The 16,801-nt window shown below is 36.0% G+C and overlaps 1 protein-coding gene across 10 annotated transcripts in view; it reads left to right on the top strand.

Annotated features, from left to right (window-relative positions):
- Positions 1-16,801, top strand: part of C2CD3 (C2 domain containing 3 centriole elongation regulator) — a 146,818-nt gene that overhangs the window by 3,263 nt on the left and 126,754 nt on the right. For all 10 annotated transcript variants that reach the window (XM_032358935.1, XM_032358937.1, XM_032358931.1 and 7 more), the window contains exons 2-3: positions 1,978-2,247; positions 5,309-5,466. In XM_032358935.1, the coding sequence (XP_032214826.1) occupies positions 1,978-2,247; positions 5,309-5,466 (428 nt within the window). The remainder of the gene's footprint in view (positions 1-1,977; positions 2,248-5,308; positions 5,467-16,801) is intronic.

The raw sequence follows: 16,801 nt of genomic DNA on the forward strand, positions 1-16,801 counted from the left end.
GTGAGATCAAGCCCCACATCGGGCTCTCAGCTAGGGGGGGAGCCTGATTCCCCCTCCCCCTCTGCCTGCCTCTCTGCCTCCTTGTGATCTCTTTCTCTCTCTGTCAAATATATAAATAAAATCTTTAAAACAAAAAAAGGAAGAAAGAAAGTCATGATTAAATGCCTTGTTTACATGTATTATCTGTCTGAAATCCAATAAATATTATAAAAGTCAATAAATATTTTGAGCCCAGTACTGTACTAAAAAATGGTGACAGAATCTGAAGATGATGGTGTCTGTTTTCATTGACTGAATGATGTTGGCAGGAAAGAAAATACACAATTTAAGGTGGTCTTTATTGGAATGCTGAGTCATATGCTATAAATCATTTGAGCATTGAGTGAAGGGAGTCATTGCTGTCTCATGTTTGGTGATGGTTTTAAAGTAGGAGGTAAAGATACCATATCTTCAAACCTGGACATTGCAATAATAAAAAACAACACTACTTGGAAGTAAAATTTAAACTACTTCTGAGATTTTTAAAAACCTATGTACTCTATTGTTATGCTTATATTTTTGAAATGGTATCTTTTTAAATTGAAGTATAGTTGACATGCAATGTTATGTTAGTTTCAGGTGTACAACATCGTGATTCCAAACATCTATATGTTATACTACACTCACCACAAGTGTAACTACTGTCTGTCCCCGTACAACACTATTACAGTACCATTGACTATATTCCTACGTTGTACGTTTTATTCCCATGACTTATTCATTCCATAACTGGAGGGCTTTATCTCCCACTCCCCTTCATCTATTTTTCCCGTCCTCCTGCTCCTCTCCCCTCTGGCAACCATCAGCTTTTCCTTATATTTTTGGGTCTGTTTCTACTTTTTGTTTGTTTAGGTTCCACATGTAAGTGAACTCATATATTTGTCTTTCTCAGTCTGACTTACTTCACTTAGCATAATACCCTCTAGGTCCATCCATGTTGTTTGAAAGGCAAGATCTGGTTCTTTTTTTATGGCTGAGTAATATCCCATTTTGTACATACACCATATCTCTTTTATCCATTTATCTATCAATGGGTTACTTCCACATCATGGCTACTGTAAATAATGCTGCAATAAACATAGGAGTGCATATATCTCTTCTAATTAGTGTTTTTTGTTCTTTGGGTAAATAACCCAGTAGTGGAAATTATTGGATCATGGGGTGATTCTTAATTTTTCATCAGAGGGGTGATTTTTAATTTTTTTAATTTTAAAATTAATATATAATGTATTATTAGCCCCAGGGGTACAGGCCTGTGAATCGCCAGGTTTATACACTTCACACCACTCACCATAGCACATACCCTCCCTAATGTCCATAAACCTACCACCCTCTCCCTAACCACCTCCCCCTGACAACCCTCAGTTTGTTTTGTGAGATTAAGAGTCTCTTATGGTTTGTCTCTCTCCCGGTCCCATCTTGTTTCATTTATTCTTTTCCTACCCCCCAAACCTCCCACATTGCATCTCCGTATTTTTTATTTTTTAAGGAACATTCTTACTGTTTTTCACAGTAGCTGCACCAGTTTACATTCCCAACAGCGGTGCATGAGGGTTCTTTTTTCTCCACATCCTTGCCAACACTTGTTATTTCTTGTCTTTTTAATTCTAGCCATTTCAACAATATAAGGTTTTATCGTTTTAATGTGCATGAAATTATATCTTTCAGTTAAAGAGGAGTTTGTCTTAGCATATCTTAAGTTGGTATTACGTTTTAGAAAAACCTGAATCAGACCCTGAATACTAATTAGTTATCAAGGTCACTTAAGTAACCAGGTAGGTTATTATATGGTCCGCTTTGCTATCTGCTTCTCATGTATTAGAATACATAAGATAAAACATCTCTCTGTAGAGATGAAAATGCATTCTCATTCAAAAAGCAGATTATTCTTCTATATTTAGTTTAAAGTTTGACTAGTGTTTTTGGATTTCTCCACAGGTTTGAGTGACATTTCTCCGTCTACAAGCCTACCACCTCTTGTTGAAGGCCAGCTACGCTGCTTTCTGAAACTTACAGTCAATAAAGTCATATGGAAGATTGCAAAGCCTCCCACTTGTGTACTTGTCCGAGTGAGATGGTGGGGAGAAACATCAGATGGAACCCTATTTTGTCCTAGGGACGCACTGCAGACTGAACCAAAATCTGTGAGAACAACTACCCGTTATGCTGTTCGCTGTGGTCCAAAGCAGTTTACCTCTTATCTAAGTGGTATGTTTCTGTCTTATCATTTTACCTTCAGGCCTAATAAACATGTAATATGTTGTTAGCAGTGGGTGTTATTGTGTACATACTATCTATTGAGTGAAAGAAGTTTTATAATAGCCCTTTTATTGAGAGTATACTATGTACCAGCAGTTGATGCATATTATTTCTAATACTTAATAACCCTGCAAGAAAGACATTTTCTGTTTTATAGGCAATGAAACAGATTCAGAGATGAAATGAATACTCTTTAAAGTTACATAGTTGAGAAATGGCAAAAGTTGGATTTGAACCAATTTCTGTCAGACACTGAAACTCACACACTTTCACCACACCATGCTGCTTTAAGAAATAACTGTAGTCTCTGCTCTGGGACTTACATTATGCTCAAAGAAAGAATATATATATATGTTATATAATATATACGCTATATAATATTTATGTATGTAAATATATATTTACATATATAAAAGTATATGTAAAAATATATGTGTTAGAATTCATATATAATATGTATGATATATAATTTTTGTATAATGTGTGTATATATATATATACACACACATTACATATAGTACATGTGTATATAAACTTTACTAATAGTGCAAGATAACACATGCTAAATGAGTGGGTTAGTGGATTAGTAATACTGGTTTTCAGAGCAGGGAAGGATCCCTTTACAGAATAACCAGGAGTCAAGATTTCTTCATTTCTGTTCAAGGAAAGCATTCTAAATGTACTGTATTTCTCTCTTTGGATCAGGTTTTTGCATAAACACATTTTGGATGGTGGGGTTATTTGTCAAATCAATCCAGTTCAAGTCAGTAAAATTAAGTAGCATGTAAACATTGTTGGTCTAAAGCTATTAGAGAATCAGAGTTGAAATAAAGGTTAAACTGTCCTTAAGAAGGTTATATTCTATCAAAGAAATTTTGAAAACCTCAAGATAAAAAGAACAAAAAATTCAGTCTCTCAAAAGATACATAGTGAGCACTTAGCATTTCATAGTCATTGTGTTGTAGGCACTATGGGGAATTAGAAAGTGAACCAATTTAATCAGAATTGTATCTAATTCTAACTAAATTCACAGAGAAGTTTAGTTAAAATACTAAGTAGGAAGTGATAATTACTATTATAGGATACCCATATATACTCTGGATACTATAAACCTAATTTAACAAATGAAGAGTAAATAAAAATTCTTCAGTAAGACAGAAGATATTTATTAATATGATCAACAAATCAGACATTTATTTGAGCATTTTGTGGTATAATAAAGAATGTATTTGAACTTGAGATTGATGTTATCAGTTGCAGTATTTGGGGAAAGTCCCTCCCCATTTCTGACTCCCCTTTTTTCTCATCTGTAAAATGGCATTAGATTGCTACCCTTTCACCTTGCTTTTTCATGAAGAAGCAGCTTGGTTGAATGAGAAGAACATGGGCTTTGAAGTCAGTCTTGAATTGGAACTCTGGCTTCAGAATTGGATGGCTGTGTGCTGCAGAGATGTTCCTTAAGATCTTGGAACCTCGGTGTCCTGTTAGTTAAATGGGGGATAATAACTCTAGCGGTAGGAATTGTTGAGAAGATTCAATGAAAAAAGTTGTGTGAAGTGATTGGTCCACTACCTGGCACACTGTAGGTATGAATCTTGTAAAAATATAAAGTCTTGGGCAGTGTGGGGAATAAAGAAACTCTAGATGCAATATCTGATCAAAAGGAACTTACAGATTAGTTGAAAAAAACAAAACTTATATGTATGATATAGTAGTAAACAGTGCCAGACAGTAAGTAATTAAATGTCTGATTACTTGGCACATGTAGTAAATATCATACGAATATTCCAGGAAGTTATTAAGAGCAAAGTTTATCATAAGTTCTTAGGAAACTAGAATCCTACTTCCTTTTTTTTTTTTTTTTTTTTTTGATGTTTCATTTTTTTTTTTTTTTTAAAGATTTTATTTATTTATTTGAGACAGAGGTACAGAGAGAGCATGAGCGGGGGGATAGGGGCAGAGGGAGAAAGAGAACCAGTCTCCCCACTGAGCAGGGATCCCGATGCAGGGCTTGATCCGAGGATACCAGGATAGTGACCAGAGCCAAAGGCAGATAGATGTTTAACCATCTGGGCCACGCAGGTGCCCCAGAGAATCCTACTTGTGTTGTGCACTAATTGGCTGCTTGAATTTGAGTAAGCGATTTCATCTTCCTGGGTCTTTATTTTCCCGTTATTAAAATGAAGGGGTTAACCACCAAATGGGTCAGTATTCACATTTTATAAATCTATTTAGGAAGGAAGCTTTGTAGAAGGTAGGATTTGAATAGGAGATGGATGAGGTGAACCCTGTGAGGCCCAGCTGTGGACATGAATATGACGTGTTTATTAGAAAATGAAGACACAAGAGATCAAACATTAGTTCACAAGATGTATGCTCTAACTGTAAAATTGGGGAAAATATAACTATTTCTTAAGCTATGTGGTAGGTATTTGGTTTATTATTCTTTTATGTACTCTTCTGTATGCATGTTTTATGTGAAAGAAAATAAGTGCATCGTTCTGGAAGCCATGAGGAAGCAGCCTTGTGGCCAGCCTGGCAAAGCCAACAATGGGCCCCAGTCCCAAGTAAGCCATCACCAGGCTTCAGGTGATGAACCCATCCCATCCCTCTAGACTAGGCAAGCTGCAGCAAGCGGAAACAGTTGGGTTCTTTTATATAAAAACAGCAAAACACTGAAAAGGAAGTTGAGAGAACCTCACTCTTTAACAGCCAAGCTACACACAAGCCTTCCTCACACCCTGTAATCATTGCTAATTACATCAGTGTAATCTTTTTTTCTCTTTGTGAGGTAATTGTCATTCTTCCCTAAAACTTTATTCTTTTGATAATGGGTTCACTCTTGCCCAGCCCCAGACTGATGTGGTAGGTAGTGTTTTATTTGAAAATAAAATATATTTTTTTAAGTAAACAAGTTTTCTGATGTATGCCCCTCTGCCCATTTAAAAAAAAAAAAGGAAAAGAAAATAAATGAAAAATATCTGTGTATCTTGTAATTGTTTCTGATTAGATATGGCTGTGCTGGTGCTGGAAGTAATCACCAAAATTGACCATCTTCCAATTGGTAGAGTTCAGATCAGTGGACTAGCCCAGCTTTCTCCAACCCATCACATCAGTGGATTTTTTACTATTGTTTCACCAACGTCCAAGAAACTTGGAGAACTCCAGGTAAAAATATTTTAATTATTTTCTATGTAGACTAAAACTTTTACAGCACCAGTAGTTGAGTGTGTTTGTAGAATAGATAGGTACATGACTCCCATATATCATGCTAATTCCCACTTCATGCCTTTGTTCATGTTTTTACCTAAAGAATATAATGTATCTTACTTATCCAAATCCTGTTAGTGCTTTACTGCCCATCTCAAGTGCCAAGTCTTTCACAGCTCCTACTGCATTCATCTTCTCTGTACTCTGTTAAATTTATAACATTGATAATATAATTATCGTTCAGTTATAATCCTACACAATCTCTAAAATTATGTTTTAGTAGTCTCCCTTTAACTTCCCTTCTTTCTAGTATCTAGATTCCCTGGGAGGCAGGACAGTGTTTTCTACTTTCTGTGTTTTTTTCCTATAGCTCCTAACATAGTGTCAAGCATTAATTGCTTGTTTGACTCATGTAAGTGGTATCTTTGGTGTGTTCATTCATTGATTCAGCCTTCCTTTTTTTATATACATTATTATGTGCCACTAAGGATAAAGAGATAAGAGATGATTTTTTTCATGTAGTTTTCCAAAGTCATGTAGGAGGAAATAGAAGAATAACAGGTAGAACGCAGACTGATAGGTGTATACTAGGTGCATACTGCAACATGTATGTACAGGATGGTGGGGAAGAACATTGAAGGATCCTTTTTGAGGGACACTCTTTGAGAGTGCTTCTTAGAAAGCTCTAAGTATTCAAATCACTTAGAAATTTCATGAGTTTTATGCTTTGTCAGATGTATTCTAAAATACAGAAATTTAGACAGGTATATGAGAAAATAGTTTTAAAAATATGAGAAAACATATACAGCATTACCAGATATAAGAACCTTTTATAAAATGACAAGCACAGGAATGGCTGACTCAGTCAGAAGAGCATGTGACTCTTGACCTTAGGGTCCTAAGTTGGAGTCCCACCATTGGGTGCAGAAATTATTTAAAAAGAAGAAAAAAACTACAAGCACATAATCACATTGGCGGAACAGAATAGAGTTGAAAAATAATTCCATCTGAATGAAAGAAGCAACATTTTTTTTATTGTATTTACCATATTTTTATATATATTAAATTTAAAAGGTGACTCCTTATGTTCATAACTTCATGGTGGAGTCTGGTTTACTCCTACTTTTCTGACAATGATAAAAATTCCCATGCGATCTACTAAACAGTTTGGCATTCTGTTTCAAGAACTGGTAATTCTACTCTTAGGAACTTATCTTAAGGAAATACTGTAAAAATAGGGAAACTGTCTGCCTAGGTCTAGTTACAGAAATACACTTTTAATATTGAAAAAAATGAAAATAAATTATTTAGTAATATTAAAATTATAGTCTAGTAGTGGAGTATTTTGTTTCCATAAAAACAAAATTACCTAGTTATGATTATGTAGCTGCATGGTTAAAATGGATTTTGGATTGATGACTAAAGAAAATTAAAGTTAACTACATAATCAATGACTGGGAAAAAATAAAATTGAAAGCAGTTGAGAGTATAGGCTTCTAGGTAGTTTTTTTCCTATTTTTAAAATTGAGACATAATTTATATGTCATAAAACTCACCCTTTAAAGTATACAATTTACTCGTTTTTAATACATTCACAGGATTTTATAACCATCAGTACTATTTAATTCCAGAGCTTGTTATTACCCTAAAAAGGAGTGCTGTGGCTATTAACAGTCATTCCCCATTTCACCCTTCCCTAGTCCCTGGCAACCACTGGTTTAACTTCAGTCTCTCTATATTTGCATATTCTGGACAGTTCATATAAGTGAAATAACATATTATGTAGCTTTTTGTAACTGGCTTCTTTCACACAGCATAATGTTTTCAAGGTTCATCTTCATTGTGGCATGTCTCAGTACTTCATTCTTCTTATGGCTGGATAATAGTCCCTTATATGGATAGACCACATATTGATCCATTCTTCAGTTGATAGACATTTGGATTTTTTCCACTTGACTGCTATGAATAATGGTAGTTCTGTGAACATTCATGTAGAAGTTTTTTCGTGAACACATTTTCATTTCTCTTTGTATATACCTATGAGTAGAATTGCAGTCATAGGGTAAGTATGTTTAACTTTGAGGAATTGTCAGGCTGTTTTCTAAAGTGGCTGGATCATTTCTTTTTCCCATATTTAAGTATCAGTTGATAAAACAATGTGTATGTATGTTTTATTTAAATGTTATTGGGCTTGTTAGAAAATTGTATAGCGCATTGGAGGCAAAAGTCAGGTTAAAAGATTATGGAATAAGGAAATAAGTAGTAATTAGAGATTTCTATTTCCCAAATAAGTGTCAGTGAAAGGAGGGAGAGGTGGTGTGATCTAATGGAAATAGCACTAGAGTTTGGACATGGACAAACAGTTATGAACAGTGGAGAAACCAGAACAGAAAGGGTTACAAAACAGTTCTGATGTTCACTTGTCCACTCTGAGCTTCCGTATTTTATTTTGTAAAAAAAAAAAAAAGTACTAAAACTTTTACCTCACAGTGTTGTTGCAGGGATTAAATGAGATGAAAAAAATATGGAAACACTTAACATCGTGTTTAGGCATGTGATGGCAACATGCCAAATTTACTTGAATTTGAGAGAACACGACTGATAGTGGGTAGTAGAATTCAGAAATTTTTTGGTACTATTTTAGAACAGGGGTTGACACACTTTGCCTGTTGCTCCATTTGTGGCCTTCTAACTAAACATGGTTTTTACCATTTGAAAAGGTCATTAAATTGTCTTTTTAAGATTTTATTTATTTGAGAGAGAGAGAGAGAAACAGGGAGCGTGTGGTGCACCAGCAGGGTGGGGAGGGGGAAGTGGCAAAAGGAAGAGAAAAGGCTGCACTACCCACTGAGCAGGGAGCCCTACTCAGGGCTTAATCCCAGGACCCTAAGATCATGACCTGAGCCAAAGGCAGAGACTTAACGGACTGAGCCCTTAGGTGCCCCTTAAGAGATTATTTAAAGAAGAAAAATATGCCATAAAGAAAGCCTAAAATATTTATTCTCTGCCCCTTGACAGAGTAAGTTTGCGTGACTCCTCTTTAGAATATAAGAGACCTACCTGATTTGTTTTTAGACCAAAGAGAAGCAAGTGAAGAAATTGAAAATAAGAGGATAATTGAGCCAATAAGATCATGAAGAGAACTAAATAAGAATGAGTTTCTACCATAAACACAGTTACTAGGGTCACATATGTTGGGATGGAGGAAGGCAAAGAGGAGGAACATTTTGAGATAAAATTGAAAGCATTCATTCTGTTCATTTAAAAAAATTTTTTAAAGATTTTATTTATTTGACAGAGAGAGACATAATGAGAGAGAGAACACGAGCAGGGGGAGTAGGAGAGAGAGAGAAGTGGGCTTCCTGCTCTGACCTGAGCTGAAGGCAGACACTTAACGACTGAGCCACCCAGGCGATGCTCTGATCATTCTCTTATCAACATTTATTGTATATCTATCTACCATATGTTAGACACTATACATTTTATTTCACTTAACTTTTTAAAATTTTTCAGGGATATGCAAAACAGTATCTTCTATATATAAGATATATAAATAACCATATAGTAAACACAAATTGTCCCCTCACCCAGGTTAAGAGAGTAAGTGAACAAAGCCAATTTTAGAGATTCATCCATACTATTTTGTGTATCAGTAGTTCCCTTTTGCAGAGGTGTGTTCCACTGTATGGATATTCCATGATTTTTTATCTATATGCCACTTAGTGGACGTTTGGTTGTTTGGGGCTTTTTTGTTTTTTGTTTTTTTTTTTACAATTTTTTTTGCTGCTTATGAGTAAAGCAACTCTATGTAGATGTGTTCTTCTTTTCTTGGGAAAATACCCAAGAATGGGATTGGTGAGTCATGTTTAACTTTTTAAGAAACAACCAGGGACGCCTGGGTGGCTCAGTTGGTTAAGCAGCTGCCTTTGGCTCAGGTCATGATCCCAGCGTCCTGGGATTGAGTCCCACATCGGGCTCCTTGCTCAGCAGGGAGCCTGCTTCTCCCTCTGCCACTGCCTGCCATTCTGTCTGCCTGTGCTCGCCCTCCCCCCCACTCTGATAAATAAATAAAATCTTTAAAAAAAAAAAAAAGAAACAACCAAACCATTTTCATAGTGATGGTATAACTTTACATTCCCATCAGTGGTATATAAACATTCTCCACATATCTGCCAGCAGTTGGTTTGAGTAGTCTTTTCAGTTTTTGTTATTCTAGTGAGTATGTCCTGGTATCTCACTGAGGTTTTAGTTCTTATATCCTGATGATCAATATGTTGAGTATTTGTTCATATGCTTTTGCGCCGTTCTTTTATTTTCTTCAGGGAATCACAGGCTATAACCCCCAAGGCAAATCTGACTTGCTTACCACCTGTATTTGTAGATCTATGGCAGCTTTCATGCTGCAAGAGCAAAGTGAACTACAGTAGTCCCACCTTGTCCTCGGTTTCTCTTTTGGTGGTTTCAGTGCAGTCAGGAAGCAGCTGATGCTCCTTCTAACTTTTCCTCATAAGATCCATAGTAGCCTGTGGCTATGTCATGATGCCTATGTCTTTCACAGCTCTTAATCTCATCACATAGATCTTTTGTCATTTTATCACTAAAAGGGTGAATATAGTAATTTTTGAGAGAGCACATTCACATAGCTTATTTTATTATTGTTGTTGTTATTCTCTTACTGTGCCTAATTTATAAATTAATCTTTGTCATAGTTATGTACGTAAAGGGAAAAACGTAGTGTATATATAGGATTTAGTACTATCTTCAGTTTCAGGCATCCACAGGGGGTCTTGGAACATAACCCTGTGGATAAGCAGGGGGACCACTATAATTATGACAGAGACTATATGGCATGCAAAGCCTAAAATATTATTTCTGTGGCTCTTTAATTGGAAAGGAAAAGTAATCAGTGCACCTAATGGTTCAGCTTTAAATAGAACACATGCTCATATAATAATTTTAGTTCAATCCATAATCTGTGTTTATAATAAAACTAGATGGGCAGGTTGGGAGATAAGGAGGTAGAAGGATGTGGGACTGAGCTAAATTTTTATCTTCCATATTAGAAAGTCAAAAGATAATGCCTGAAAACTGAGGAGGGGATCAAGATGTGAGAGAAATATAAGCATATTATTTGGAACTCTAGAGGTAATTCCATAAGAATCAAGGGCAGGAGTTGAAAGTAGTTGCCTCTGGGAAAAGAAAAATATGGGGGTCTGTGTGAGGGACTCATTTTTGTAATAGAACTCTCTAATTCTTTAAATTCCATGAATGTGAAATGTTAATTTAAAAATCACTTTTGGGGAGCCTCAGTAGCTCCCAGGTAGGTTAAGCATTAAACTCTTGATTTCGGCGTAGGTAATGATCTCAGAGTTGTGGGACTGAGCCCTGCATTAGGCTCTACGCTCTCTACACTCAATGGAAAGTCTGCTTCTCTCTCTCTCTCTGCCCTTCCCTGAGCTCGCTTTCTCTCTCTCTCTCTCTCTCTCAAATACATCTTTTTTAAAAAATAAAAAAACTTTTAAAAAAAGAGCATGTAGTGAGTGATGAGAGTTATCATACCATTGCTTTGCTGTCCCCCAAAGCAGTCATGAATTGACTAAATGTGGAATCCTTCTTGTCAAGTGGTAAAGGATGCCAATGGGCAGCTGATAGATTGGAAGATGAATAGAGGTGGTTTTAGATTGTTGCTCTGAAGATCAGGTTTAGTCAGACCTCAAGAAGACAGATGCATAGTTACTAAAAGGAAACTGAGATTATGGAGTTAGAACAGTTTAAAATAATAAGAAGGCCAAACTGGCTGGACGGTGCTCAGAGTAGTTTGACAATAAAGATCATTAGAACCGAGCTGTTGGAGAGAGGAAGCTTTTCGTGTATTCCATTATTGGTATAGTTAAGATATTGACAATAACGAATGAGTCAAACAGGCTGGCTATAAGAATAATCAACAGCCAAAAATATAATAAACTTTTAAAAAATACTAAACTTGGGATGCCTGGCTGGCTCATTTGGAAGAACATGCAATGCTTGATCTCGGGGTCGTGAGTTTGAGCCCCATGATAGGTGTAGAGATTACTAAAAAAAAAATAAAAACCAAACTTTATTATGTGAGCATGTAACATATTATATACATATATGTGATTATTTTACATTGAAATTGGAAAAAAAAAAAAACCTTAATTATAAATTCTTGGCTTTGAAATCAATTCCTTTGATTTAGCTAAAATCTTGATACTTTTACTTCTCTACCAAGTTATCAGTACCAGATGATTTATATTTGATGGGCATTACAGCATTCATTTTTTTAAACCATTTGAGAATAAAATTTAGTTTTTATTCGGTTTCATAGCAAAATAACTGTTCACAAACATGGCTGCCTTTATTTCCAAACAAAGACAGAATCTTGGCACAGTAGTTTTTGAAGTTGGATTTTATTTCTAAGATATTCTTAAAATTTAAGATATTCAAGCATATTTAAGCTTAAATATTGTACAACGCTGCATTAACTTCCATATTATACTTTCAGTATAAACTGAGTAAAGCAAAATGAACAGTGTTGGTTTTCATAACATTTGAAATCCAAAAAGTCTTTTTGCGATGTTGGTCTTTAGCTCTACAGTTTTAGAAATGTATTTCATGCCATCACTTTGATGTCTGGAAATCCTATTTCAGCATAAAAAATATAGAAAAGTAGGATAGATGGTTCTTTGCCAAATAAATTTTCCAAAGATATAATCAAAAGAATGAATAAATTGAATCTCATATTGTATGATTCCTTGTGAATGCACTTGCAGATAAGTAATTAAATGCTTTATGTAGTCTATAATGTCAACTAAAATAGTCCTGTATTTGATCAGCACTTGCTGGTGATCTGAGGCTGGGATTTCTCCTTCGAAAACATAAACCAGGTGACTTCTTTTAATTCAAGCAAAAACGTTTAACACCACACACAGTTTCATACCCCCTAATATTCATGTAGCAATAACAGGTTGCAATACTGCTTATCCATTATCAAACAAAACATTGACCACAGGAGTTTAATTAATTTATATGTTAATTATATATATATATGTGTTGTTTGATTTTTAGCCTTTTAGATGAAATAACCAAGACAGTGTGTTTATGGTTCTTTGTCTTGGCAAAATGTTGCCACTTTGAATTTAAATTTTGAAACACATCTATTGTCAACAAAAAGACATCATCCATTGTTATCAGTCTTTTCTTTTTTAAAAGATTTTATTTATTTATTTGAGAGTGAGAACACAGGAGCAGGGGCAGAAGGAGAGGGAGAAGCAGACTCTCCTGCTGAACAGGGAGCCTGAAGTACTCTTGATCCCAGGACTGTGGGATCATGATCCAAACTGAAGACACATGTTTAACCAACTGAGCCACACGGGCACCCCTGTTATCAGTCTTTAATAAACTTTTTAAAACATTTCTCAGTTTGGAGAAATACCATTTCCCAGGATGCCTGAGTGACTAAGTCACTTAGACATCTGCCTTCAGCTCAGGTCATGAACCCAGGGTCCTGAGACAGAGCCCTGTCTCAGTTTCTTGCTCAGCAGAGAGCCTGCTTCTCCCTCTGCCTGCCTTTCCCTCTGTCTCCTATTCCCCTGCTTGTGCTCACTCTCTCTCTCTCTCTGACAAATATATAAATAAAATCTTTAAAAAAGAAAAGAAATACCATTTCCTTGATTTGTTTGCCATGAGCATCTCCAAAAGTTTTTCACTCACATAAAAATTTCACTGGTGCTCTAAATAAACACAGCTGTCAAGAGTTGTTTTTATTTGTGTTCTTCTCAGCTACAGAGAAAAATACCACAAATTGTTTAACATTTTTATTCAGCTCACCTTGTAAGTTTGTAGCCATACCACTAATATTAGGAACAACTATAATTTTTAATTAGACCTACATATGCAAATGTTTATGATTCACAAATTCTGCTGCATTCTTTAATAAATGTTGCCATTTATAAGAGACTTTGATACTTTATAAAGTTTTTTATCTTAAATATTTGATTTTATGGGGCACCTGGGTGGCTCAGTGGGTTAAAGCCTCTGCCTTCGGCTCAGATCATGATCCCAGGGTCCTGGGATCAAGCCCACATCGGGCTCTCTGCTCAGTAGGGAGCCTGCTTCCACCTCTCTCTCTGCCTGCTTCTCTGCCTACTTGTAATCTCTATCAAATAAATAAATAAATAAATCTTAAAAAAAATATATTTGATTTTATGTCACAAGAGTACCACTTATTTTATTTGCATTTAAAAAACAAACCCTATTTAAAATAGGTACCTTTCTGGGCCCCTGGGTGGCTCAGTGGGTTAAGCCGCTGCCTTTGGCTCAGGTCATGATCTCAGGGTCCTGGGATCGAGTCCCGCATCGGGCTCTCTGCTCAGCAGGGAGCCTGCTTCCCTCTCTCTCTCTCTCTGCCTGCCTCTCCATCTACTTGTGATCTCTCTCTGTCAAATAAATAAATAAAATCTTTAAAAAAATAATAATAATAATAATAATAAAATAGGTACCTTTCTGTTTATCCCATTTTTATCATGCATCTTTTCTACTAAGTAATTATAATCCTATTGTACTTCGTTTCATAATGCAGTCTTTGACAGTCACATTTTCTTTGCCTTATGAGCAATTAGGAATATTCTCTTCCACAAAGAAATACGCGTTCTGACATTTCTTTTGAAAATCATGGGGCTCTAGTTCTTTCTTGGATGCAAGAAATATTTTACTTTCCTCTTGATTCTAATGTGAGAGAGACCATAGCCCACAAAATCCCAAAGATAGGGAATAGTATAAACTCTATACACAAAAATTTGTTGATTTAGATGAAATCAATCGATTCTTCGAAAACCACAAACTACCAAAAATCACTCAAGATAAAATATATAACCTGACTAGACTTGTAACTATTAAAGAATTGCTTTTGCAGTTTAAATCCTTCCAAAAAAGAAATCTCTAAGCTCTAAGAAATCTCTAAATCTCTAAGCCAAGATAATTTCACTGGTGAATTCTTGCAGTCATTTTAAAAAAAAGAGGTAACACCGATTTCCACAAACTTTTCCAGAAAATAGAACAGGAGAAAATACTTTTTGATTTATTTTATGAGGCTTACAGCACCCTGATAGCAAAATAGAGGACAGTTTAAGATCTAGACCTAAAAATAAACCTAAAAATCCTCAAAAAAATATTAGCAAGTTGGGTCCAGTAGTATATAAAAAGAGTAATGAGACCATGTCCACCTGGGGTCTGTACCAGCAATGCAAGGCTATCTCAGTCTTTGAAAGTCAACCAATGTGATAACCCATGTTAACAATAGAATACTACCAAGTCAGTAAAAAGGCATGAACTGTTGATACACGCACCATGTTGATGAATCTGAGAGGCCTTATTCTTTTTTTTTTTTTAATTTAATTTCTTTCCAGTGTAACAGAATTCATTGTTTGTGCACCACACCCAGTGCTCCATGCAATACATGCCCTCCATAATACCTACCACCAGGCTCCCCCAACCTCCTGCCTCCCACCCCTTCAAAACCCTCAGATTGTTTTTCAGAGTCCATAGTCTCTCATGGTTCATCTCCCCCTCCAATTTCCCTCAACTCCCTTCTCCTCTCCATCTCCCCATGTCCTCTGTGTTATTTCTTATGCTCCACAAATAAGTGAAACCATATGATACTTGACTCTATCTGCTTGACTTATTTCACTCAGCATAATCTCTTCCAGTCTGGTCCATGTTGCTACAAAAGTTGGGAATTCATCCTTTCTGATGGAGGAATAATACTCCATAGTGTATATGGACCACATCTTCCTTATCCATTCATCCGTTGAAGGGTATTTTGGTTCCTTCCACAGTTTGACAACCGTGGCCATTGCTGCTATGAACATTGGAGTACAGATGGCCCTTCTTTTCACTACATCTGTATCTTTGGGGTAAATACCCAGTAGTGCAATTGCAGGTCATAGGGAAGCTCTATTTTTAATTTCTTAAGGAATCTCCATACTGTTCTCCAAATTGGCTGCACCAACTTGCATTCCCACCAACAGTGTAAGAGGGTTCTCCTTTCTCCACATTGAGAGGCCTTATTCTGAGTGGAAGAAGCCCATCTCAAAAGGTTGCATACTATATGGTTACATTTGTATGACATTTTCAAAAAGCTAGAACTAAAATGGTTGAGAATAGATCAGCTGTTGCTAGGGATTAAAGGTGAGGAGAGAGTGTGGCTACAGAGGGATAGTCCCAGGGAGTTTTTTGGGTTAATGGAGTTATTCTCTATCTTGATTATGGTGGTGGTTACATGCATCTATCGATAGGTTAAAATTTATAAAAATGTATAAACACAAAAGTATCCATTTTTTTGTAAGATAGTAAAATTTTTAAAAGCCTGGCAGACCAAGTGGGATGATAAATAATAGTTATCACTCTGCCTCATTGGGACATGGCTGGGGACTTTTCAGATCGGAACATGTGCCTTGACTAAAGCCACTAGTCTGCTTCAGCTAATTTTTGCCACATTGAAATGGAGATCTAGCTCCATTAGAGTTTCTGAATTTTTAAGAGAACCAGAATTCCAAAATTTTACATAAACTCTGGTATTTTAAATAATACCATTTAAATAATTAAATAACTTTTAAATTTTTTTAAATGCCATGTTGGCCAGCATAAGTCTGAAAAATAGGCATACTAATGTGCTATCATTGTTACTGATAGATGTTGTAGTCAGTGATTGTAGGCAGCTTAGTGCTAAAGAGAGCCTTGAGTTTTTGAGAAGAATGGTAAATGTCCCTAGGGTTGCTCTATTATGGATGTGAGAATCTTGTGGTAAATTTATGGTATTTGTGGATGGCATGGGTTTCTGAAAAGATGTGAAATCTTTAGGTGACAGAATGATGGTCTAGGAAAGCAGCAGAAAGGCACTTCCTTTATCCTGGCTAGTAAAAGAAATAGTTTCCATTACAGAAGACTTTGGAAAAATTGGGGCATTTTAAGAAAGAGATGTTCAGTTGAAGTGGTAAAGTAGTTTGTATAAATAGAAATCCTACAGGGCTCCATAAAGAGGTTGGCAGAGGAGTGAGCACAAGAGTGAACATGATTGGGGGAGGGGAGCATGACTGAGGTGGACAAGAATGATGATCTGGAAGATGAATATAGGAGTATTTTGGGTGAAAGCAGAGGGGTTAGGAGTGGCAATCCCTTGAACTTGTAGGAATTGCTGGAACAGTATTTTATACCTTTAAAGTTTGACTCAAGCTCTTCCCTCTGCCTGGTATGTTTTACCTAAGTCTCCTCTCCC

The sequence above is a fragment of the Mustela erminea genome, chromosome 9 (genome assembly GCF_009829155.1).
Source record: "Mustela erminea isolate mMusErm1 chromosome 9, mMusErm1.Pri, whole genome shotgun sequence".
Classification (NCBI taxonomy): Eukaryota; Metazoa; Chordata; class Mammalia; order Carnivora; family Mustelidae; genus Mustela; species Mustela erminea.